Source organism: Dermacentor silvarum, chromosome 5, assembly GCF_013339745.2.
Source record: "Dermacentor silvarum isolate Dsil-2018 chromosome 5, BIME_Dsil_1.4, whole genome shotgun sequence".
Classification (NCBI taxonomy): Eukaryota; Metazoa; Arthropoda; class Arachnida; order Ixodida; family Ixodidae; genus Dermacentor; species Dermacentor silvarum.
This window is the reverse complement of record NC_051158.1, coordinates 99,219,462-99,246,410: the sequence shown is the minus strand read 5'-3', so window position 1 is coordinate 99,246,410 and position 26,949 is coordinate 99,219,462. Positions and strand designations below refer to the sequence as shown.

The 26,949-nt window shown below is 48.0% G+C and overlaps 1 protein-coding gene and 1 long non-coding RNA gene across 6 annotated transcripts in view; one reads left to right on the top strand and one right to left on the bottom strand.

Annotated features, from left to right (window-relative positions):
* Positions 1-26,949, bottom strand: part of LOC119453641 (oocyte zinc finger protein XlCOF6) — a 791,503-nt gene that overhangs the window by 731,316 nt on the left and 33,238 nt on the right. Inside the window, exon 2 of the mRNA XM_049668312.1 lies at positions 6,899-7,105. Within this exon, the coding sequence (XP_049524269.1) occupies positions 6,899-7,105 (207 nt within the window). The remainder of the gene's footprint in view (positions 1-6,898; positions 7,106-26,949) is intronic.
* The window catches only part of LOC119453653 (uncharacterized), a 415,401-nt gene that overhangs the window by 371,769 nt on the left and 16,683 nt on the right, over positions 1-26,949 (top strand). The gene's annotated exons all lie outside the window — the stretch shown is intronic.

The following is a 26,949-nucleotide window of genomic DNA, read 5'->3' as shown; positions in this document are numbered from 1 at the left end:
CCCCTGTAATAACCGCAGAGGCCAACTACGCTCCTCCGTTATTTTTTAGTATGTGGCACCTGCAGTTGCTTGATGGCTGCGAGCTGAGTAGGGTCTGTACCATGCTTGCCCGAGCATACTACATGCCTGAGATAGCAGATAGGTCCATGGGCCACTTGGCATTTTTCAAGGTTTGCTACCAATCCTACTGATGTCAGAGCTGAGAAAACAGCATGAAGGTGTCAGATATGCTCCCGTATTGACCTGCTGAACAAGCGATGTCGTCTAAATAGTAGCAGGCATAATTCTCGTGCGGGCCCAACAGACGATTCACGCTCCTCTGGAAGCTTGCTGCAGTGCTTCTGAGGCCAAATGGCATCACCGTCAAAGCAAACTAAACCAAGTGTGACACGAACGCTGCCACCTGTTGCAAGTCGTCCGCTAAGGGCTCCTGCCAATAACTGCAACAGAGATCAATGAGGATTATATGACTAGTTTGCTGAACATTCATAATTAAGTCCTGTGGAAATCCCATAGGGAATACGTCTGGCTTGGTCATCGCGTTTAAGCTCCTATAATTGACACACAGTCTCAATGTGCAGTCTTTCTTCGGGATGCACATCAACGGATGAGCAAAGGAGCTTTCGCAATTATAGATCAATCCTAACTCTAGCAGTTCCGATATTTGTTTGGAGACCTCACCCTTCAAGGCCACAGGAATGCGATAGGGGTGGCAATGTTTCGGCGTGGCCCCTTCAACCAGTTTTATGCAGTGCTCAATCAGGCACTATCCCAATTTCATTGGGAAACAAGGCAGCATGCGTCTGTAACACCTCATTCACTAACGCTCCCTTCAGTGGTTCCAAGTGTGATATACAGTCTGCAGGTAGAATTGGTGCGCTGCTGAGAACTTTGCTGGACGCGGTGTGTACTCGACTTCGCCAAACTCGCGGTCGTCATGGAATATTACGCCTATGCTGGCTACGCGACATGTGTAACGCCTCAAGGGGTTCACGTGCATGAGCATGCGCCTTCCCTCCGGGATTTCGACATAATAAGAGTACTGTGTGTATTTCTCCTTGACCGTGCGTGGTCTTATCCACATTGGGTAAATCTTGCCGAGGTGGTTGTTATCGAACACAAGCACCTGGTCCCCTTGCTAAAACGCCTTGGCTTTCGTGCACAGATTATACTAACTGGTGTATGCCCTCTGCTGGTTGGCTGTATTCAAGTCGGCCGCCTCAGCGGCTATCTCTAACTGCTTCTTCAGATTCTGGATGTACTGTAAGGGTCTATCTGCAACGAAGCCGGGAACCTCGTGCTCTCCTGACCACGTTCATTTTAATATGGTGAGCAGGCCGACTGGTTCTCTCCCATACAACATACGGAATGGGGACACACCCGTAGCATCCTGCAGGACCTCTCTGTAGGCCCACAATAGGGAGGGCACCAATTTGTCCCTCTGCCTCCCCTGTTCGCTTATCACGTGGAACAACACGTTTTTGAACACCTTGTTCCACCGCCCCGTTGCTCTCCGGGTGGTCAGGGGTAGAAAAGCGAGGCAAACAGCTGAGGCGAGTGAGAAATTCATTGGTGACTGGGGCTGTAAAATTTGTTCCGCTATCAGAACAAATTACCTCTGCTTTCCCGGTCATACTAAAAACTTCTAAAAGCGCATCACAGGTAGCCTTAGCTGTTATTCATGTGAGACAAAGAACCTCAGGCCAATGGGTGCAAAGATCTACAATGGACAAAGCGTAGCGATGGCCGTGACTGGTCGGGGGATCGATCGGTCCTATTACGTCTATGTTGACCTTCTGAAAAGGGTACTGCGGCCATACTAGAGGTGTGATGGGCACTCAGTTTGGCTGTCTTTTGTCTACCCTGATTTCACACCCGTGGCAACTGTTGCAGTATAGCTGGACGTCTTTTTCAACTCCTGGCCAAAAAAAAAAAAAGCTAAGCTTAATTCTCGCTCTCGTCTTGCGACAACCTACATGACCACCCCAGCATGACTTATGCGTCTCAGCCCACCGTGTCATTGGTAACACTAGCTGTTTTACCAGCTGTACAATACGTGGTCAGTGGTAAAGAAGCCCATCAATCACGACCATGTCGCCCCTTCCTTTGTCCGCGTTTCTCTAGGCCCTGCTGAGGGTCGCGTCACTTTTTTGTTTCTCACGTAACGTCTCGACATCACCCCTCACTGTATTGGAGCTACTAAGAGATTCTGCTCTTTCCTCGTTCGAGTGTGACGTATAGGAACGTCTTGAGCCGGTAACCGGCTGTTCGGAAATCACCCGTTCCTCCTCCAGTTCTATTGCTGTAATGAGCTCTTCGTTGCTGCTCGGCAGGGGTTTATTTGTGGGTGGCTTGCAAAACTCATCCCAACCAAGCTGGAACACGCTCCAATCCTCTGCTGAGAGCAGGCAGACCGCGCTCACGCTCAGCCCATTGGTGAGTGTGTACAATACTGGTGTCACCTCCTCCACTTTGGCAAACACAAGTTGTGACCAGAGAAAAATATGATACTGTCATCTGCATACAGAACTATACCAGCTGAACTAGGAATAAGAGCCCTAAATTGGAGCCCTGTGAAACATGTGTACATATTGTTCCAAAAGCATATAGGATACCGTTTACAACTGTGCACAGTATTCTAGACGAGAAATAGCTATTAATAGGATCTTTTTAATACCTCCTATTAAAAACTTGGAGGACGCTTAATTAAGCTTCGCCTTTAAGAGTAGAATGCGATAGCGTTATCAGGCGCCGCTGACGCCGACACCAGATTTTCCACGACAGGAGGCCCGATAGAAAACAATGGTGGGCCAATCCCGGTGGCAGTGCAGGGCAGAGCAATGGCTCGTAGCCCCGTAAGTCGGAGCCCACAAGCATTGACTCATCAATGCTTCACACCCTCGTAAGCAAGGAAAAAGGGGTTTGTGTTTGAGTTTCCTCGTAACAGAATCATGGTTTCTCGCATATATTCAAATTGTTTAACGTATAGTCAAATTACAATCCGATGATATCGTGTCTGTAGGTTGTGTGTGAATTAGACTTTAAGAATGTTCGCATTTTACTTTGAGAAATTCAATTAGTTCAGTAACACCTCCGCGCCACGTGGAGGGCCTGCGTGGTAGTGGTTCGGAATGTTTTTTTCTGACGGAACACACCGGCGGCGGCGGACGCCAACACCGGATGTTCTGCGACACGGGGCCCTCAACACTATCATGTTAATACCTCTTATTACATAAAACGACAATCTACGCAATACTATTTCATGTTTAATAGAGCTGGTTGCTCAGTGGCTATGGTGTTGGGCTATTGAGCACGAGGTCGCAGGATCGAATCCCGGCCCACTACGGTGTGCCTCATAATCGGAACTGGTTTTTGGCACGTAAAACCCCATAATTTAATGTTTAATAGAGCCGACCGCTTTTTTGAAGTCTAGGAATGACTCCAATGTAATGAACTTATATTCAATATTACAAATTGTTCTATTCTCGCAAGCGCCACATCAGTGAGTTTACTTTTCTGCAAACCATACTGATTAATTATTATTGCTGAAGTTTCAGTCAGGTAGGAAGTTATATTGTCACGTACGAGTTTGTACCGCTATATGTGGACAAAATGACGTTGGTTTGGGAAGAAGAGGCTGAAGTGTCTCGGAGCTCGGTAGATGGTGTCACCCTGGCCACAGAGCTACAACCCTCTGTATATATTGTAAATACATATATTTTCTCCCCGTAACATTTTGGTGGAGGTGCGGGGTAATCTCGCCACAAGCCGACCCTGAATCTTCGCAGCGGGCGTCACATTGGTTCCGCTGTTATGGCTACTGACGCTGCCTCCGCCGCTCAGACATCGGCGGAAGTGGTACTAACCCAGCTACGTCACCCGGGAATCTTCACTGGCACTGGAAAGGTCGACGTCGAAGACTGGCTGACGTCGTATGAGCGCGTCGGTAAGCACAACAAGTGGAATGCCACACATTTGCTGGCCAACCTGATCTTTTACTTGGGAGGAACTGCGAAGGTATGGTTCGAGACGCATGAAACCGAAATTACAAGCTGGGACTCCTGCAAGGAAAAGCTACGCGATCTTTTCGGAAGGCCTGTGGGACGTCAAATGGATGGTCCTTACGTGGTGTCCCCACTTTGCGACGTTCTCCTGGCACGCCAAATCGCACTACCCAGCTCCATTGTCACTCTTGTTAACAATCGAGCGTGGCTTCCCCTTCCGAACTTTGGTTCGTGTCTGCAAGTGCTTCCTGAGGATGTATCTCTCGCTTTGCTGTCCCCTTTGGAAGAGTGTGGAGTAGCTGCTCTTACGCCCGAACCACGATTCGACACTGCTGCAGCTTCCGACCGTCCTACTTCAAGCAACGACAAGTTTACGCCCATGATAGCTACTGACCTACGGCCTGCTTACGCCGACGCCCTTCGCCGTATTCTGATGTCCTATGAAGACATCTTTGATTTTGGAAATCACCCGCTAGGTCGCACCCGTGTCGTCACCCATCCCATCCTCACTGGTGACGCTCCTCCTATCGGAGGCCCTACCGTGTGTCAGCGGCTGAACGCCAGGTGATCCAAACGGAGGTGGACAAAATGCTCTCCAAAGATATTATCGAGCCTTCCTGCAGTCCGTGGGCGTCACCTGTCGTTTTGGTTAAAAAGAAGGACAATACCTGGAGATTTTTTATCGATTACCGTCACTTGAATAAGATTACGAAAAAGGACGTGTATCCGCTTCCACGTATTGATGACGCGCTGGACTGCTTACATGGTGCCAGTTATTTTTCATCGATTGATTTGCGCTGCGGCTGCTGGCAAATCGCAGTGGATGAACAAGATCGCGAAAAGACCGCCTTCGTCACCCCAGATGGTCTCTACCAATTTAAAGTGATGCCTTTCGGACTGTGTAATGCCCCTGCTACCTTCGAGCGCATGATGGACTCTCTTCTGCGCGGATTCAAATGGACCACATGCCTCTGCTACCTTGATGACGTCATAGTTTTTTCACCGACGTTTGAGAGCCACCTTCACCGACTCTCAGCTATCCTTGATGTTTTTCGATGTGCCGGCCTAGAACTCAATTCTGCAAAATGCCATTTCGGCCGCCGCCAAATACGAGTACTTGGTCACTTGGTTGACGCTTCTGGCGTCCAGCCTGATCCTGACAAAGTTTGTGCCGTTGGGGAGTTTCTCCTTCCGTGTTCTCCTACCGATGTCCGCAATTTTCTAGGGCTGTTTTCCTATTTTCGGCGATTTATCCAGAACTTTGCCGAAATCGCTCGTCCTCTCACAGACCTTCTGAAACAGGACACCACTTTTCGTTCGGGACCCGACCAGGCTGAAGCAATTTCAACGCTTATCAGTCGCCTTACCAATCCACCCGTGTTGGGTCATTTTGATCCGCATGCCTACACAGAAGTTCGCACTGATGCAAGCGGCCATGGCATTGGCGCTATCTTGTCCCAGCGACAGCGGGACACCAATCGCGTGATCGCGTATGCTAGCCGTCTTCTTTCTGCACCAGAGCGAAACTACTCGATAACAGAACGTGAATGCTTGGTCCTTGTTTGGTCCATTGCTAAGTTCCGTCCTTACCTGTTCGGTCGACATTTCACCATAGTGACAGATCATCATGCCTTATGTTGGCTATCCTCACTCAGAGACCCGACAGGCCGTCTTGGCCGCTGGGCTTAATGCCTGCAAGAGTACACGTTTTCCGTGTCCTACAAATCTGGGCGGTTACATATGGACGCCGACTGCCTCTCCCGCTACCCTGTCGACCCACCCGATGGCACCGAAACCGATACAGATACCTTCATTTTGTCGATCTCCGACTTCTCACGCATTGCCGACGAGCAGCGTCGTGACCCATATTCGCGATCCATTATTGAACGCATTACCTCGGAGCAACAGGACGCTTCTCTCCGTATGTTTGTTCTCCAGGACGGGACCTTATATCGACGCAATATGAATCCACATGGTGCTGAACTGCTCCTCGTCGTTCCCCAGCATCTGCGCTCGACAATTCTCTCGCAGTTACACGATGCGCCCGCTGCTGGTCATTTGGGTGTCTCCCGTACATACGACCGTGTGCGCAGACAATTTTTCTGGCCTGGGCTATATCGCTCTGTTCGAAGCTACGTTGCTGCCTGCGAACTTTGCCAACGCCGCAAGAAGCCTCCATTGTCTCCCGCTGGCCACCTTCAGCCTATAGATATCCCCAGTGAGCCATTTTTCCGCGTCGGCCTGGACCTCCTTGGCCCATTTCCTATCTCATCCTCGGGCAACAAGTGGGTGGCTGTTGCGACGAACTATACCACGCGTTATGCCATAACGCGGGCCCTCCCTACAAGCTGCGCAACTGATGTGGCTGATTTTCTCCTCCAAGAAGTGATCCTCAATCATGGTGCCCCACGTCAGCTACTCACCGATAGAGGCCCCTGTTTTCTTTCTAAGGTTGTCAACGACCTTCTTCGCTCTTGCTCAACGTCCCACAAGTTCACGACGGCTTACCACCCACAGACAAACGTTAGACTTAAGTTACGCATTTATGTATATTCAAATTCTTACACAAATTGCTGATTTAGGCATAACTAAGAGACTCACTGGGTGTAATGTTATTGTAAAGCAATGTAAGGGCTACAACAGACATCAGGGCAAGGGGGCTCTGGATTAAGCTCTATCACCTAAGGTGCTTGAATGTGCTCAGTAAAGCAGTATTTTTGCATTTTGCCCCAATCAGAATGCAGACAAGAATCACAAACCTGCTTATTTGTCCTCAGCCGCAGAATGTCATACACACTTGAGCCGGTGGTGCCAAGCTAGGCGCGACCTGCTCGCCATTTACCACAAGCTCACACAAGCAAGCAAAAATATGAGAAGTGCCGGTCATTGCCCACCTGAGCTGGTGCTTAACTGTTCCACAGTCTCCATAGTCTGCATGCTCCTCGACAGGCTCCATGCTTTGAAGCAGCACTCGACAGACTTGTCAGCCAGAGGCAAACTGCACTGAGCGCCAACCTCGACTTGATCGACGACGTTGGAAGGGGCGTGGCATGCCATTTTGGCAGCGATACTTTCAGCTAGGCTCATTGCATTTGTGAGGCCTGCAGAAAATAAGTGGAGTAATTACAGTGCTGTTACAGCATTGAGAAGAAGAGGTAAACACATCAATGAAAAAAAAAATGCAGAGGCAGATTACAATGCATAGCCGTGGAACACCAGATAACCCTTTCGGTTCAGTATTCCTTAAGGGCTACAAGGGACCACCCACATTGAATACTCGAAAGCAGGGCAACCTTTTTCTGTGCACGGTTTACAACAGCAGAACGTATTTCGGGCACTTTTTCATCTCATACATGTCAATGCTATTGGTGTCATTTGTAATCCGCCACAGTTTGTAACGACAATGATCGCCTCGTAGGAGATCTCTTTGCAGAACAAGGCAGCACTATCTGCACTCGGAAACTCCTCCATTGAGGAACCACCTGTTTCACCGTCAGTAGTAATATAGATGCTAGAAACAGCAATGTGTTTCCAGAGCTCGGTTACGTCAGCGGCTTCCACCATGTTGGTGTCACTACCATGGGAGGTTTTGCTCTGGTGCACAAAGCTTGTTTTTTTTAAACGGTAGTTAATGGTGAAAAAGGGTCACAACAAGTTGCGGTGCTCTCCATAACTTTTATAATATGTGCATGGGCAGGATGCAATGCGTAGAAATGGTGGCAGATACTAACTGTCTCAGCATCGTTCGTTTAAAGAAAACTTAGGAATGCAAATCTCAAGCTCCTTCTGCTTTGAAAACACCATCCAAAACACATAACTTTGATCGTTTATCTAACGTGTGGTCATAAATGTCGCTGTATATGGTTTTATTGCAATAGCATTTATACGGACACTCCAAGCACATTTCTCCTATTGCCGTAGTTGTCGTAATGCTTCATGTAAAGTCTGAACACGGTAGCATTGTTGCCGCGTGCTGTATGTTGTAGGTGCAAGTTAACGTTTATGAGGGTCAGCCGACGATCGCGGCTTGGCATGTCGGGGCGAAAGCGCGCCATCTCCTGTCGCACGCGAGGTGCAGGTGGTAGGCAAAGGGGGAGGAGCTTGTACTCCAGCGGCTGCTGCTTACGGCGTGGCCGTCGTATCTTGACCGCGATTTGCGACGTCGACAAAAGTGCACGCCCACTCTTCTTCAAAGCAATCTGCGATGTGGACAGAGTACGCTCAGTGCCGATAGCTTCATATGCACTATGCTTTTGATGTTAAGTTCACGTTGAAGAGAGAGACAGCACGAAGGTCAATTCAATAGCTGCTGCTGCAGTGCTTCCTGATTGTCCCGTTTTGACAGCGAGTTTCTGCGGACATCGAGAGAGATGTGTTCATGTTTACCTGTGCGCGCGTGACACCGTGCTTGTTAACTTAGTTAGTTAGCGAATGTTTGCAAATTTACACCTGGGTGTGAAATACCTGGGTGTGAAAATTATTGCATGGTCTGCCACTGCAGTGTACCTAATAATCTAATTGTAGTTTTCGAAAACACATACAGCCTCAAAATTTAATCAATGCTTAATACATCTATCACGATGCAATATGCTACTGTGAGGCAATAACAATGCTCCACTCTCTTGGAGGTTATGAACAATGGCGTACAACAATGCCTCAAGAAACACGTCTCCTTGTGTGTTCTGTGAACTACGCAAACAAACAGCAGTGGTGCACACAAAGTAACGCTTCACATCAACTCACCATTCTCGTATTGGACTAATCGTTGAAGAAGTTAAACATATGCCATCAACATCACGGCTAATTATTGCCAATCAAAGGAAACAGCACAGAAAGCTTTGCTTACATTGATTACCACAGTGCGTGAGATCCGCATAATGTTGCTGATAGTGCCTAAAGCATTAGCTGATACTCTAATTTGAGCCATTGTTATAATCGATACATCATTACATGTGGTATGAAACGTGGACTGCACTGTATGTAGCACGTGATCATCGAAGGAGGCAACAAGCCAATAAAGTCTCGTCTTGAGGCATCAAGGTAGCACTCAAGTCGAGACCTTTGCAGTCAGTAAACAAGAACAATCAGGGGAACCAAGGGGCTCTCAAGTTTTTGTTAGTAACAAACACAAAGGCAAGAGACAATGAAGACAAGGCACTTACTTGTAGGTAGCCAAAGTGAAGGTGAGGAATAATGTATACAAGGCAAAATTGAGTGTGAACAAGTCTAAAATTCAAAAAATGTAAACTGAATGAAGATGCTGAGGTGAATGTGTAGAATTAATAGGAGAGAGAATTTGGAATGACCACGTTCAGGATTACTAGCACTGCAAGAATTCAAGATTGCAAACATTGCAGCTAATGTACAAAATGGGAAGACCAAGACCATTCGGTAAGATAATGGGAAGGGACGAAAACTTATCCTTCATGGAGGGAATTAGATGAACAGTTGTGATAAAATTAGCTTAACAAACAGTGACAAGGCACAGTAATATAGAGAAATATCGCAGGACATGGTGGGTGTGGGTGTGGTTGGAGGAGAGGGAACAAACATATAGGACGTAGGAACATAATGTTAGCCTACACTGTGTCGATATCGGCCGGACCCATTTTGTCATAATGCCTGCTTACAAAAGGTGACGGGGGACTTCAGGCATTTAACTGCGATAAAAAAAAAGAGATGGTTTAATTAAAGATTCATAAAAACACCACATTGTGAGACAAAGCGTCTATCAAAGATGAATTTTGAGCTGTGAAGTTACAAGAATGTTAGCAACCTAGAGTGTAAGCTCTAATCTCTTGTTGGTAAGATTGCTGACGCCTTGTTCAGCAAATTAGAGTGTGGACTTGTGGGAAGAAACAATGCGCAGAGCCCACCAATGATGATCGTCAACATAATCGAATACTGAATAGTGAAAACCAGTCAAAAGACGAAGGACAGAGAAGAGACGTGGCACACACGACAACTGGACTAACTGTGCTTTATTGAACCCCCGTCCCCCCCCCCCCTCCCAGGAAACCCCATCTCCCAGGAAAACCCGGTTTTCACTATTCAGTATGTACCAACTGACCCAGACAGCTACGCTACTGTAATCGAATAGCCCGAACAAATGAACAAGTAGGTGAACAAACAAAAGAACAAGCGAATGAAAGAACAAAAGAGAGAGATCAAATGTTTTCCTTGAAGAGTCCAACCACCAACCATCCCAGATCTCCAACTAGTTAACAAGGAAAACGGTTGAAAGAGCCAAAGAAAGATATTCACTTCAGAAGATTTAATCGCAGCAACACATTCATGCCAGAATGAAACGCAGAGTGCACCACACTGCCACACACAAAGCCCAGAGCAAGTTGCAAAGCTGCAATAATATACCACCATGCTAACAATGTACGAACAGTTGCCAATCACAACTCAGACAAACACTGAGACAGTTAAGCATACCTGCAGGCCTGCGGAACTATTTCTGATGTTGAAACAATTTAAGAGATTGTTTAGGCCAAATGGCATTCCTTGTTTACGAGAGCAAATCTAAACTAACACCTAACCTCAACTAACCTAACAAGTCTTATGACAATGAGTCAGACATTGAGGATGCAACTGGAAAGCGATGCAAAAGACATTGGTAAGCAACAGTAGTCCCACAAGAAAATTGCTCACGACTGAGGATGATTGTTGGTAGTTTGCAACACAATTATTTCTCTGCGATTTATTGGCTCGGGACAGCTGGAAACAAATTTTTCTGGATTCTTCTACGGTGTATTTTGTGATGGCATCAGGCATCAAGTGCAATACAATATTATAACTGTTTTGACCTACACAATTTTATATGCGCATTTAATGGATTGTGGGAACTTCCAACAGATAAATGGCCAGCCTGAGAGGCTTAAATCTGAACATGCCTAGCCAACTGCATAGCACGATGGTGATATACATAGTTTGCACGTGACGTCATATCCGCCGCCTGCCCCGACCGTCCGCCATCGCTAGGCACCTCGCTACTAGCCGCTGGCCCGCTGCGTTTGTGTTCGGCGTTCGTTTCTACGTGTTAGCGCCGCGTGTTTGCTTTCGTGAAAGCTTTGCGATGGCAAAAGTCAGGAGCCCTGAACTTTGCCCTTTCTACATGGACGAGCTTGTAGGGCCGACACAGGCTCGCTACAAAGAAAAGGTCGGAATGTGCGACGGCGTGGACCCATACTAGCTGCACGTTGGCGTGGATAACACACCCGGCCACGACGTACGTGGATATTATTAATTATCTTGTCCCGTCCACGAGCTACGTCACGCTGAACGAAATAAAGGCTTACAAATCGCTGAAGGCGCACAATTACTTCACGAGCAGTTGGGTGAGGAAGGTTGCAGCGAAGCGCCTGTCGTCGGGTCTTACCATCGTCCTCGGCGAGGTGAGTCATATGTTCCTTGGCGCGCGGCAGAGAAAACTGTCTCAGTATTTTTTGTGCTGCTTCGTTCAAGGAAAGCTTTCTTGCCACAATGGTTCACCTATATGCACTTTTTCCCCAACCTTCAAAACGTGTGTTCGTTTCTTTCTGCGAGTTTTGGTTTAGAGTTAGGTGCATGTCCGTGCATGTGAATTTTGTTGCGTTAAATAGAAGTAGCCCACTATATTGAAAGCATGCAGACATTCAAATATTGCTTAGCATATCGCTAAGCGAAGCACACATACCAAGAAATGACGATGCGAAGCAGTTTGTAGGCCGTTAAAAAAAAACAAAATTGGGGTTTTCCGTGCTAAAACCACGATCTAATTGTGAAACACGCGGCAGTGGAGGGTTCCGGGATAATTTTGACCGCCCAGAGTTCTTTAACGTGCACTACAACACAAGTACACGGGCGTTTTTCAGAGCGGTAAAGGCGACTATGCGTGTGGGAGCGGGCGGTCACCAACCAGTACGGGGCTTTCGCTGCCGCCCTTTTACGATCATGCGTGATGTGCAGTGTTTTGGCGTGTTATATACTCGCCCGAAACAAAGTGACGACACGCACGTTGTTCAGGTCCTTCCGATTTATCCGGGAAAGCCACAGGCACCGACGTTTCTCCGACAGCATTCTTGTGCGTTCGCACTGCCATGTTATTACGTTTGGTGTGGACCTACGCCCGGTTCTGCGTAGCTCGGCTTCGTGGCAGTGGTACCTCTTGTGCGGCAACCGAAAATCGCGCAGATTGCCATGATCACGACGCGAGAAGGAACTTCGGATCAACAACGCGCCAGCGCGCGCAGCCTGCCCCAGCACGCTTCCGCAGGCCCGCAGGTGCCTAAAGATGGCGGACAGGCTCGTGGACCGGTGCGGAAGTGACGCACGTGCAAACTATGTATAGGCGTCATACATCACTCCAACTCATTCATGCAATCCTCCTTTACTGGAGCAGCTCAAGTGTTACAAGCAACAGCACGCCCTGAGCAAATGGATATACATACCACATTCTGGACTGAGTCAACCAGCATCAATCAGCACTTGCGGTTATTTGCTGTCAACGATGCAGAAGCTGTAAAGACAGCAGTATAGCACAGTAAAAAAAATTAGACAAATGACTGTACACACATGCACGGATATCGGCCTAGGGCACTTCACCACGTAACAGGTGTGTAGAGTATCGTCTGGGTAGTTTGTAAATTATATCCTAAAATCAGAATATAGGCAAAAATTAAGGCAGACACACTCCCCGTGTAACCTACCGCGTCAGTGTTTTTTAACAATGTCGATCACAGATGCAAAGTTATACACACATGATATATTGTTACAAGGCGGGAGACGTTTATTCAGAATGCTCGGCGCTAAAGCACTGGATGGAGCGAGGCCGCCAGACCAAAAGCGAAGTCTTTGTTGTTGTTGTTGACCTGATCGAGTGAGTGGTAGCGAAGTCCTCCTCTTTGCCCGCTCCTCCTTTTTTACTTTTTCGTGCGCACAATCTTGCCCCGTTACAACATGAACAAAGAGAGAAACGCACGTGAGAATAATGAGCTTATTCGTACACTCGCACATGCATGTTTACCTTCAATTCACAGCTAGTGCTCGTAAGCGACAGCACCAGGGGAGGTGAGCTTGTTTACCTGCTCGCTCACCACGTACACATAGCATGACACAACTCCACAGCTCACACATAACGGCTGCTAACGAGCTTTAAGCGAAGGAAATGTACCGTCACCATGCAAGTGCAACAAATGGAAAGTGCTGATCGCTTCAGCTGGAGTGGTTAGCACAAGCAGTGAGGAAGGGATCGAAAGAAATCCAGCCCTGTGCGTGACCACTGCTAAATCACAATGGCACGACCTTGCCGTGACACCCGCATAAGAAACGCTTAATGTATAGCGATCTGAGTAAGGTGCAGAAAAAAAGACCCATGAGACAGCATTCGCAGCGCTGACAGTAAAGTAAGTGTGTATGCAAGTGTTGGCGCGTAGGTTGAGGTGGCACCGGCGGCACCTCTTTCACATCGAGACTAAACAGACGCCTGTTGGACATTACCAACATTGGCACTCTATTTTTTCAACTAGGGGAAGCGCATAGGAACGGCAGCAGAGCTCATCGAAGGCACGAACAGATTATCCAGCGAACTCTGCGAGAGTGCGGCAACCGTTTCGCGCTAGCTGAATGTTCGCGAGACCCCGTTATATCGCACGAATTCGCAAACGCGGTTGTTCCTACAGTTAAGTATCATCAAAAGAACAGGTAATCGTGCAAAACACCTAGAAGTAATCTCACCTTCGTTCCAGATGCGTTGCGGCATTGGTTGCGGTAGCAGCGGCAGCTGGACAACGGGGCCTGAGGTTTCGTTCGAAAGCACTGTGACCGGAAGTCCAGCTGCCGTCGTCTGCTCTTAGCTAGAGTATAAATGCACCGAACGGATGGATGGATGGATGGATGAGGCTGAACCCTTTAAATCGGGCAGTGGAACACGCCACCTAGCCGTGACTATTAAAATGTTTTGTACTTTGTGGTAGGTGAAATTTCACCCCTGCCTTGATATTAGCCACCAATCAGATAACCTCCGTTTGGTTAAAGTCTATTTGCCTCCACTGTCTCTAAACCCCAATGCTTTGAAAAATTCAGCCCCGTTGCTTTGCACTGTAGGGTTAAGCCCTTTACAGAAAAGTAGGAGGTGTTCAGCCGTTTCCTCTTATCTCCACACGCCCTTGGTACTTGACTCGGTACATCTTTTAGTCCGCAATACTCCCGTCCTGGCTTCAAACAACAAAGAGCTTCCCCTAGAATTATCATAGATATTTTCTTTGACAATTTCTTGCTTCAAAGTTCTGTATGTTCCCAGTGCTGATTTCGTCTGCATCCTTGTTTTCCATAGACCCTCTATGTTTCTTTAACCTTTTTCTTAACTGCTGTTTCCTGGTTTGCACACCTCCTGCAGTCAAAATATCTGATTGACAGTTTTCTGGTCAGCTTCCTCCATTTTGTATCAACATTCCTCATGTACAAACAACCGAAAACTCTCCTTACCAACCGCTTTTCTGCCATTTCTCTCAATCGCTCCTCAAATTCTACCTTCCTGCTAGCTTCCCTGCCCTCGAATGACGTCCATCCCATTTCACCCTGTACCCCCTGATTTGGTGTATTTCCGTGTGCTCCCAAAGCCCTCGTTGATTAACTTCCAACCTTGCTCGAACCTCTGATCTCATGCACAGGACCGCATTGCCGAAAGTCAAACTAAGGACCATCACCCCTTTCCAAATCCCCCTCACCACTTCGTACTTATTGTAATTCCACAGTGCCCTATTTTTCATCACAGCTGCATTACTGCTACCTTAGCCGTTACATATTTTCCATGTTCCGTTAGGTACTCAGCCCCATTGTTTATCCACACTCCAAGATATATTTGTACTTATCTACTACCTCCCGCGTAACCTCCTGTATCCTATGCTCACTGCCCTGATTATCATTAAAAATAATGACTGCTGATTTTTCTTTACTAAACTTCAAACCTAAGCTATCTCCCTCTTCACCACAGATGTCCATTAATCCCTCCAAGTGTTCCTTGCTGTCAGCCATAAGTACAATCTCATCCGCATACATCAGTAGCGAAGGTACAGCGGAGCACGTGTTGTCATGGCAATCGTGGAGCTCCTAAGGGACACAATCGCTTAGGGATCGACTTTTGAGGCACTGGTCTCCGCTGAGCGTGGCTCTCTTATCTCCGGGACCGGGTGCAGCGACCTTGCCGAGCGCAGCTCCTAACGTGCGAGCGAATCGTTTAGGGCGCGTTGAATGTCTGGCGGTGGCTGGCCCACGCCGGCGCAGCGCTTTATTATTAGACAGTTTTAGTTACACACACGTAGAGGCTTTGCGTACGTAGAGCTTCTACGTGTAAGCAGTGCGCATGCGCAGATAGCGGCCGCGCGCTAGTCTCACGGACGTACGTGAGATTCGATTTTTTACGTGCGTTTCTTGCGCACGTAGACAGCTTCGCGCGGGGGTTTCGCGAGATCACGAACAAGCGATAGCGTGCTGAGCGCGCGCAGATGGCTTGCATGGAAACACGGCGACAGGATGACTGGTCATCTATTTCATTGCATGTCAACGATGACAGCAGATAACGCTTGCACAACACACTTCCGGGCATTGCGGAGACGATGACCGGCAAGCATCAATGCACATCACTGGCTTCGCTGAAATACTCTTCTTGAATTGAATTGTTCATATTTCCCGATAGATGTAGCTACGTGGTGCGTCGCGTACGTGTAGCTAAAAGCGTTTCAGATGGCGTGCACGTAAGGTACGTAGACTGTTCACGTTTGCGTACGTGAAGTCTCCACGTACGTGTAACTAAAATTGTCTATCAATTGTAGCGTTTGTTCTAGTGGCGGAAATCCTTACCGTAGTGGGGGTGTCGCATGACGGCTTTTGATCTCGGTGAACTGTGGTTGTGTAAACAAGCGGATACTGCTCGCGTTTGAACCCCGGTGCTGCGGCGGAAGCCGCAGTGCCGGGCGCCGACGCGAAGCGGCGGTCGTTGGGGTGTTACGGAGCGCAGCGTAACAACACCCCAAATAAAAAAAAATACTGCTCCAGTCAGGTAGACTGCTCCCTCCCTGATAGTGAGATTATATTTGGATCATCAAAACAGTGGTGCGTTTTTTTAGAAATATCATCGTTTCTCTCTCGCACCCTGTCAATCCGTTTGTTTACACCACCACAGTTTACTGAGATCAAAAGCCGTCATGCCACACCACTACTACTGCAAGGATTTCCGCCACTAGAACAAACACTACAATAATAAAGCGCGACCGGCGTGGCCCAGACACCGCCCGACATTAAACGCGCCCTACGCACGTACGAGCTGCGCTCGGCAAGGTCGCTGCGCGCGGTCCCGGATAGAAAAGAGAGCCTCGCTCAGTAACTAGCAGCCGCCGCGCCAGACTCAAAAGTCTCTAAGCGATTATGCCCCTAAGCGCCTAGGAGCTCCACGATTGCCATGACAACACGTGTTAAGCGGAAGTCACGTGACCCGCAGTGCCACGCCCCCGCTGTATTTTCTAGCAATTGGAAAGTCGCGTCCTGGTAATGACTGTTTAATCCATTCTCCTTACTTGAAATAGGAAAGGTTGAAGCCAAGTCCGCTCCTCTCTAATTTTTTCCCTAATCCTTGTAAATACACTGCAGCATGAACAACAAAGATGACAGGGCACCCCTGCCTAAGCCCCTGCTGCATCTCTATAGGCTCAGGTAACCTTTTTTTTCCATTTTATAAACACCTTGTTACTTTTATAGATATCTTTTAAAAGATTACTTACTTAAAAGATCTTCCACATCTAGATTGCCCAGTATGTCCTTTTGGCTTACACTGCCATAGGCTCCCTTGATATCCAGAAATGCGAGCCATAGGGGCCCGTGTTCCTTTTCTGCTATTTCAATACACTGCGTCAATGAGAACAAATTATCTTCTAGCCTTCTTTGTTTCCGGAACCCATTTTGTAGTTCCCCCAGCACGTCCTCGCCCTCCACTCATGCCTGCAGTCTGTCCTTTATAATCTGCGCATCACCACCCTGTAAACCACTGACCAATAGAGTTTCTCACTATAAAACGTGAGAAACTCTATGCCACTGACGTCACTATACTGTTATGGGACGGTAGTTGTTTATATCGGCTGCGTTTATGTCGGCTAGTTGTAACTTGTTCATGACGGCTAAGGAGGATTTAAAAAATGCATTTTTTAAAAATCCTCCTTGATGACGGCGCTCTTCCGCTGAGGCGCCGCGTGTGGAAAAATTGTGCGAGGGCGCTGCGAGCGAACTGGATTGGGGCGGAGACGCGCTCCGCGGCATATTCAACGTACTTTCGCTGCGAGCGCCGAGGCCGATTGCGCATAGTACGCTCTTAAAATAGTGCTTTATTTCAACTGCAAATTTATGTTTACACCATTTTGCCAAACATATATATTTGAGGCATGGATTATACAACGCGACGTCTTCAATTTTGCTGTCGTTGTCAAGCGCGTCGTCTGCTAGCGAGCGCGCGTTCGCTACGCGGACGCTGGCGGACGCCCAGTTTTTCTCGCAGAACGTCTGTGCAGTGCATTTTTTTAAATGTTTTAGTTGCTTTGGTGCGCCCATGACTCTTGACGGCCGGTACCAAATGTAGTTTTAGCCAAGTGAACTGCTGTTTTTACCTCTGTCTTTTAAACGTAACTGGTATCTCTGCAACATGAAGCTACGTAAGAACATTTTATTATTGATATCGTGTCATTTTACGCGCGATTCTTGTTGGTGGATATTGATCAGGGACAATGATCGAAAAAATTAAACAATATTAGAGTGAAATAAACCAGCTTTATCTGCGTGGCGCGAAGAATGGCGAATGTATTTCTAAGCAATTGAATAGATAGGGTACATAGACATATATATTCACGATATATGTGTAAGGAAAAAAGTAACAAATAGTATAAATGCACTAATTGAAAAAGTGAGAACTCCCGACCGGAATAAGCGCTCGAGTTTGCAGTAACAAACACACTTATTAGCGAATACTGCACATAAAAGTCTCATTCGCAGAAATAATATCCATAGCAGGCAAAACCATCATATATATATATATATATATACGCAAGTGTTATTGATATACAGTACGACACCCGCCGCGGTGGCTCGGTCAGCTAAGGCGTTGCGCTGCTGAGCACGAGATCGCGGGATCGAATCCCGGCCGCGGCGGCCGCATTTCGATGGAGGCACAATGCAAAAACGCCCGTGTGCTTGCGTTGTAGTGCACGTTAATCAATCCAGAGTCCTCCACTATGGCGTGCCTCATAATCACAACTGGTTTTGGCACCTAAAACACCAGAAAGAAGAAGAAAATACTGTACGACGCCGAATAGTCGTATCCATTCGAATGTAATGCATAACAGCACCATTGAAGTCTCGAAGGTGAATGACCGATGCAAGCGAGGACTGTTATTCCGAATTATTGTGCTGCCGGGGAGTCGTGGCTGTTGCGCAGTTCCTGAGGAAATTACCACACGGGTGTTAATAACTCCTGCTTAACAAGTTCCTAGCTGTCATTCAACATAAACGCCCCGTTTGGGGGCAGCCTATAAATCTGCTAACTTGATTCAGACAAGGGAAACCTTTTTTTTTTTTTTTTGACAGTCTCACCATGTTTGGAACCCATTAAAACGGAGTGCCCCATGTGGTATCACACTTATCTTCAACAGATCTGCACATATATCAACGCGTGTATGTGAGGCCTGCCGTTCCTTTAATTGTTTCATTATGGTCGTTATGATAGTGCACTGGATAACTGAAAGCAGCCGTTTATAATTTACAAGCTGCTGAGTTGAGCGGTCATACATTTGGGAACGGCAACATTTATGTATGAAATATAGGATAAGCGTAACATGATTTTCTCGGAAATCAGACTCGAGAATAATTTATTTTGTTTGCACACCTCGAAAAAAGCCGAAGAACGCAACCACATGCTTTTTTTTTTTATTTAAATAAATTCTTGCGTTTACGTGGCAAAACCTCATATGATTATGAGGTTTAGTTTTCACCACCTGGGCTTCATTAACGCGCACTTAAATAGAAGTACACGAGTGTTTTTCCATTTCTCTCCCGTCGAATTCCGCGACCTGGACTGAACCCGTGAGCTCCAGTTGAGCAGCCCAACGCCGTATCCACTATATAGGCCTAGGCTACCGCGCCAGCTTTCTTTCTTTCCTTCTTTTTTGAAGTATATTGACTGGAGGTGGGGGTGGTAAGAGCTTTAATTCATCAACAGAGACTGATTTATGTGATTACATGTGGCAAGTCTTGATGGCTTCGTGAGGTGGCCGTCAGACCGTGTCTTACGGCGACTTCTAAAGCCCGGCCCACAGTTGAACCGCGCAGGTTCTGAGCTGGTCACCGCAGCCTCCCACTGCTCTCGGTTGGATAGCTGCCATTCGGCTCTAGGTTTGAGCTCAGGACATTCGTGTAAGATGTGTGCGAAATCGACTTTGTCGGCCTCGCAGAGCGTACTGTTGCGAAGTCCGAGCGTCCGAGCGGCCACGAATGAGTCATGTGTGGTGTCGTGCCAAGTGCCGGGAGAAGGGGGTATCCAGAGTTGAGAAAAAAAACGTTTTATATACATATGTACATAGTGATGTACATATATACATGTGAGTACATGTACATATATGAGTGTATGTACATATGAACAAATAAGGGCTCCATGATCATCGGAGCTTACTACATGCGATGTCGTTGAATGTCCGAGCGCGCTTCCCAACACTCAAGCTCCCCTGTTTAATCTAGCTAATTTCCCCCTTTCACTCGTTGAGGGAGTTCACTGAAGTTCTTTTAGGCCAATCACAGTCTTCGATCAGTTCGGAATCTCCTGTTTCCCATGAAAATGCTCGACGCTGTCCCCTTTCAAAAATTTGTCGCCTCTTCGTGACGGTCATTTCGCGGAAGCCACCGTTTCCAGGGAGGGCGGTGGCCGCGTTGTCTCGGAAGGGGCTCCAGGTTGGCGCGTCACAGTCGGCGCCGCGCCTCGTCGTAGTTTGAGCGGGCGCTGGTGCTTCACGAAAACCACCAAGAGCGACGTTGCCGTTTTAGCTACGCACGAGGCCGATGGCCCATTGCAGTCTGGGGACTAATTGCTCATCCATGACTCGATCCGAGGGGATTGACGGTGACACTTCCCGGCCGCGAGAAACGACAAGCGTGAAGAGCACCTGATAGCTTCACGTCTGCCGATGAGGCCTCCTTTGCCCCGAAGGACCGCCAGACACAACAGTACATTCGGGGGACTGTATCCCTGGGTAGACTATGGATAGTTTGCACGGGTTGGGGAAGGTGTGTGTTTGGAGTTGCCTCGACCCACGTTGCCTGCTGGTTTTATTGCGATAGCAATTATATGGACACTTCAACCGGATTTCTGCCGTCGGCGTCGCCGTGAGGTTCCGTATAGATAAAATCTTCGCCGCGCGCCGTATGCCCCAGCGGAAGCGTGCGGGGACGCGCGCTATCACGGAGAGCGAACGCACTCAATCTCCCACGCGCAAGCAAGGAAGCGGAAAGCCAGCGCCGGAGGGAGCAGGGGGGGGGGGGCACTTCTCTGCCAACAACCGCGCTCGTCGCTCGTCGGCACAGTCTCTTATCTCTCCCACGCGCAAGCAAGGAAGCGGTAAGCCAGCGCCGGAGGGAGCGGGGGGGGGGGGGGGCGCACTTCTACGCTGCCAACAGCCGCGATCGTCGCTCGCTCGCACCGTCTCTTATCTCCACACGGCTCTGACCTTCATGCGCTCAGTTTCCCTTGAAGCGATAGACCGCACGTACGTTCGCCGCTGCGGCGTATCCGCTTGCTGCCAGAGTTTTGACGGTCGTTGTCTGCAGTCATTCAGTGTGAGCTATTCATGTTTGTTTGTGCGCGCTCACACCACGCTTGTTCATTCAGTTAGTAATAGTCGGGCCACATTTTCCAACGCACGCTACACATGCAATGCTGCCCGGATCGGCAGTGCAGCGCTACAGATGTGTCCCTTCGCACGCGCTGCCCACGGGAAGCGCTTCTCATCAACACCACCGTTTCACACGCGCCTTCTCGTGGTCATCGAGTCTCTCTTCATGTCGGTCTACTTACGCCGCAGCACACCTGCTTACTTAATCAGCTCATGTTTACTACAATTCATATTGCTACCAAAGCCGCTCACCTTACTTCGTATGACATTGCTGTGTTGCTATCGCATTCATTGCTTCGCCCTTAGGGCGAAACTGTGACATTTTTTGGTTAAGAATTTGACAGGGGGTGGGTATTCGAGTCTTTCGCTTTTATAGTATGTATATATATATATATATATATATATATATATATATATATATATATATATATATATATATATATATATTGCGTAATTTCGCGGTAGGTTAATCATGCGCTCGCTTGCTCCTCGCAGGATCGGTTGGCTGACTGCCCGGTTGACGAGTCCTCGGGCGAAATTGTGAGCCGCTTCGTTCCCGGGATGGGATGATTGCGCAGGGATCCAGATTATTTTTATCTGGTGGGGCGTGAAATGTGTTTTCTTCAGGATTTGTAGCGCCGGTTCGTGGATTCTGCCTTTGGCAAAATTACGCACTGGCGTCTTGGAGTCACAGAAAATTATTTTGGCTGCGGTATTTGTGATAGCTATTGCTATCGCGGCTTCTTCCGCGTGTCTTCCAAAAATGGTGAGCGCGGTGATTGGTTTGAGGTCGTTTCCTAACACCTCTGCGGAGAAAGCGTCGCGTTCTCCGAGTTCGGCTATACGTCTACGTAGACCGCCTCCTCGTGGTTTGCGTATAGTGTTTCTGGAGTGCTTTGGCCCGCGGGCCTCTCTCCGTTTGCTGTGATAATCCGGGTGCATGTTCTTTGGGATTGCGTCGACCCTGAGGCGACTGAAGATGTCTCTGGGTATGGGCTCGACGTTTATTTCAGTGCTCTCGTACGGGGTGTTTAGTTTCCTTAGGATGTGTCTTCCCGCAGGTGTCTAGGTTAATCTTTCGTATTGGGCTGTTCTGTGTGCTTCAACTAGTTCGTCGAGCGTGTTGTGGATGCCCATTTTCAGGAGTCTCTCGGTGGATGTGTATCTCGGCAGGTGGAGCCCCGCCTTGTAGGTTTGTCTTATGAGACAGTTTACTTTTTCCTTCTCCGCTTTATACAGGTTGAGATATGGGAGAAAATACACGAAACGGCTGAGCACGAAAGCCTGGATTAGACGCCTAAGATCCGCTTCCTTCATCCCAAAGTGTTTGTTGGCGATGCGTCGGATCAAACGGTTGGTTTGGTTCACGCGTGCCGTAAGTTTGTTGATAGTCATTGTTTTTGTCGTTGCTTTGTAGGTACATACCTATAGTATCCGGATCGTTTGGACCTCGGGGACTAGGGTGTCGTCCACGTATATTTCTATCGGGACTGAGGTTTTTGTGTGTCCTCGTGGATTGTATCTCATGACGAGAAGTTCCGATTTTTGCGGGGACAACGATAATTCTATCTTTCTGGCCTGCTCCAGTTTACAGTAGGTGCTCGATCTCTACGCCCTTTCCCTTGGTTACCCAGAGTGTACTGGCATGGCCGCCGGTACTCTCACCCCTCCTTTTCAATGTCACGCTCATACCCACGGTACAGCTGCTCGAAGGAATACCAGTACCACGTGCCGCTGGATTAAAAAAAAAAAAAAAGGTGCCCTTTTTTTTTTTTTTTATCCAGCGGCCGTGGTACTGGTATTCCTTCGAACAGCTGCGCCGTGCATGGGTATGAGCGTGATATTGAAAAGGAGGGGTGAGAGTACCGATCCTTGCAGCGTTCCCCTGCTTCCCAGTGTGAAGGGGTCGGATATGTGAGTGACCCAAAGCGTATCTCCGGAGTTCTAGCGGATAGGAAGGCTTTGACGTAGGTATGGGTTCGCTCGCCTACTCCTAGATTTGAAAGGGCTTCCGTGATAGCCTCGTGCTTGACTTTGTCGAATGCTTTGGTTAAATCCAGAGCTAGGATTGCTTTGGTTCGTTTGCTGTGAATATAGGGTTGATGACCTGCTCCGATAGTCCGAGTCTTGCGTGGAGAGGTGTTGTCTAAAGCCCAACATTGTGCTGGGGAAGAGTTCGTGCTTGTCCATGTGTTTTTGCAGGCGATCTAGAATCACGTGTTCTAGCAATTTGCCCAGGCATGACATGAGGGAGATAGGTTTCAAATTTTGTATTTGTAGACTCTTCCCTGGTTTCGGTATGAAGGTTATCTTTGCGTGTTTCCACGCTGCCGGCAGCTTGCCTTTTTCCCAGCATTGGTTAAAGAGTTTTGTGATAGCGTTGACTGATTCCTCATCCAGGTTTCAACCTGCCGTGGTTGCTCAGTGGCTATATGGTGTTGGGCTGCTGAGCACGAGGTCGCGGGATCGAATCCCAGCCACGGCGGCCGCATTTCGATGGGGGCGAAATGCGAAAACACCCCCGTGTACTTAGATTTAGGTGCACGTTAAAGAACCCCAGGTGGTCCAAATTTCCGGAGTCCCCGACTACGGTGTGCCTCATAATCAGAACTGGTTTTGGCACGTAACACCCCATAATTTTATTTTAATTTAATCTAGGTTTCTCAGAGTTCTGCATGTTTGATTCCGTCCGCTCCCGGGGCAGAGGATGTGCTGTGTTAATTTGTGTAGCGCCGCCCTCACCTCTGCCGTCGTTATTTCCTCGTCCATTCCAGGTTTCGGAGGTCCTTTGTACTCGGGAAGCGTTTTCTTGTCGGAGGGATCTAATCTGCTCCTGAGTTCGTCGAGGAGTTCGTCGTCTTGAAGGGGGTGTTCGTGTATAATGCGGCCGATGTTCTTGTTGTGTGCCGTCTTACAATTTTCAGGGTCTAGGAGGTACCCGCGAGTAGGTGCCAAAAAAATTCTCGCACGGCTTACGGCCAAATATTAGCATATAGAATGACTAACTAAAACAGTTTTCGGCGCTCGAGGTCTGACCGCAATAAATGACCCCTTACCAATTAATTACTCGCTCCGCATTCCAATTACTCCGCATTCTGTTCCGCGAGGAAGACGGACACTTGAATGGAATGTTGCGATACAGTTTACTCTTTTTATATCTATAACAATGCTTCCCGTAAATCTGAGTACAAGGCGCCGGGTGGGGCAGATATGCTTTACTTGTTTGAAGCGGCAAGCAGGAAGCTTGTTACATATATGTTTCTTCCTCTGCGTTTCGCAAGACCTACTGATGGAAAACTATATACGCAACAATACACACGAGAGATACATGCTGCTTGAAGAACGAGAAAAAATATTTGTTGTCCAAAGGGAACCGTACAATAACATAGTAGAATGAAAGTCGACACTGCGGCCGCAATGCACGCGCAATCACCGAGCGGCATTAAAAAATAAAATAAGGAAGATAAAGAAAGGAATTTATTCTTAAGGCATAAATACATGTCATATGCAATTATTAACACCATTTGAGCGGCCTGAATAAAAATACCAGCGCGCGAAGTAGTACGAATGACCCTGCCGAGCACGATCGCCAGCAGTTTTCAACGGCGCGACCTTGATGCGGCCCAATCCACTTCGATTGCAGCGCCGCCGCAGTATTTTTCCACATCGGGCGCCTCACTGAAACGCATACGTCGCCCCAGCCGCTCGTCCCACTCGCCATGTTTGTTCATCGACCGCTCTTCCTGCGTGGTCCTTCGCGGGTTAATTTCTACAAAATCCCAGGTTTCGGCACCAGAAAATGTGAAACAAAGGAGTCTTCGCAGTAGAAGGGCGGAAAAGGAGAAGTTTATTGCCCGAAGCACAGTAGCTACACGTCCGTACTGGCCGTTGGAATCACTCAAGGAACGCGTGAACACGGGCGGGCCGCTTGCGCTGAACGCGCGCTAGTACCCGTCGTCGTCCTTTTCCTACAATATTTAACAGGCTCGCGTGCGGCGCCATGAAATGCTTTCGTTAACATGAGCGATACCTTTGTCACGGCCGCAAAAAAAAAAAAAAAAAAAAAAAAAAAGTTGTCGCAGTTTCACCTGAAAGGCGAAGCATCAATTGCGATAGCAAATTTGAAGAGAGCTATACGGAGTAATGATAGCAGCTTTATCAGCTGTATAAACTTGGACATGCAGCAGCACCGGCAACACGCAGAACTGTTGTCGACGCCGTCGGCGTTTTGCCCGCGTTCGCTCAAATGCGTGCGGCGTTGGTGACTGTTGCCGGAGCCTCTGATATAAATAAGCACTTGGTGCCGCAGCTAAACTAGGGTGGCTAGAAGGGGAGGTGTGAATACCGGCGGCGCTTTCCTGCAGGCGCGCGTGACCCCCTTGCGCACCGATGCCACCAGGGGAAATATGGCGCTACCGCTCGCGGCGCGGGAAGCATAGCCGCGCCGGCCTGCCGGCCTCGCCTCGCCTCCGTGCCTTCGCCGTCAGTTTTGGTCTCGTCGCCTGTTTTGTGGTGTTTCTCGCGATACATAGCGTGTTGCACAGCGTCGTCGTGGCATTGCCAATTGCCATTCTAGTATTATTCACGAGGCCTTTCACGCTAGCTCAATCTGATCACCACCGCCTTTTCTTCTTCTTTTTTTTTTTCTGTTTCCTTAGGTCTATCGTTCGTGACTTTATTAATGGAACTGCAGTCTTGATACCATGTCACATTCCTGCCCTCTCAGAAGATGCCGTGCCCACAGTACTTCCGAACTTGCAAAACTACATTAGAAGGACTCTGACGAAAGAAAGAAAAAGAAGAGATGTCTCACACGCTCCACGGGTCCCAGGTTCGGCACGTAAACCACTCCGGTATAGGCAGTTCCGCCTACTATGACCCTGTATGCCTGGACTACATATTCGACTCTCTGAGTACGAATAAAGTATTATTATTATTATTATCTTACAAGAGAAGCGGCGCTTGTCTATTGACAAGACGGGGGAATACATGCCCACCGGCAGACGTGGAGGCTGTAAATATACAGCGGGATGGAATGCCCAGTCCAGTCGCAGAAGAATTGTTCATTATCGAGCTTAAGCGACCTTTGGAACTGTGGTCACTGCAAAAGTTTAAACAAAACATTGCTCGTTACTGGACTGCAGAGTTTGCATTGAACGAAATGCTGCGCCTGTTGTGTTAACCAAAATGGTAGTGTTCTTCATTGGAGAAGGACTTGCCAGGGCCGCTATTTTGTAGCGATGACTTTAAAGTAATAATGCCTTTTCGCGCTTATCGCGCTTTGTCAGTGGTCAGAGCGACGGTCCGCTCGCGTTATCAACGGGATCAGCCGGCCGTGAACGGTGGATGATAAGACTATTCCAAAATAAGTCATAAGACATCGCTACAAAATCGCGGCCCAGCTGTAGCATCTACTTGGCTGGGCAGCTTCACAACGAAACCTTTGTGGAATCTAAAGAACAAACAGAAGGGACCTTGGGGGCCTTTTATATCTACCAGTCTATCAGAACCATTCTACAAGCTGGTCAATTAATGCCCTTATTGAAAACAAACTCACTCGTTTAATTGCATGCCAAAGCTTGGCAAAGTTTATGCAGTTGATCAATTGGTGATGTGCCAAAAATTGGTTGCCTAGAGCATTCTGCTGCCCTGACAGCATCAGTTGTACGTTTTTATTGCGTAACAAGGATTCATTTTTTGCTTATAGGTGTCATTCAGCAGGGCACTGAGAATAAACTAAAAGCACCGAAATATTGCGTGTTGTAGATCAAATTTTACCATAGTTGTTTTCCTCACTTAAATAAACTATTTTATGACCAGATCTGTTGCTGTCTGAAATCATAGTAAATTGCTTATTTGAGCGTCGAAAGGACATGCTACACGTCTTCAAGCGCTGGCACAAAGTGGTTTGTACGTCGAGAAGTAATCGGGTAATGACTGCAGTTTACAGGTCGTACGTACAGCACGCATAGGGTGATTACTGCTGACCTCGACGACGACGGTCGCATTTTGAGGGAGTCGAAATGCAAGGCACCTGTGTG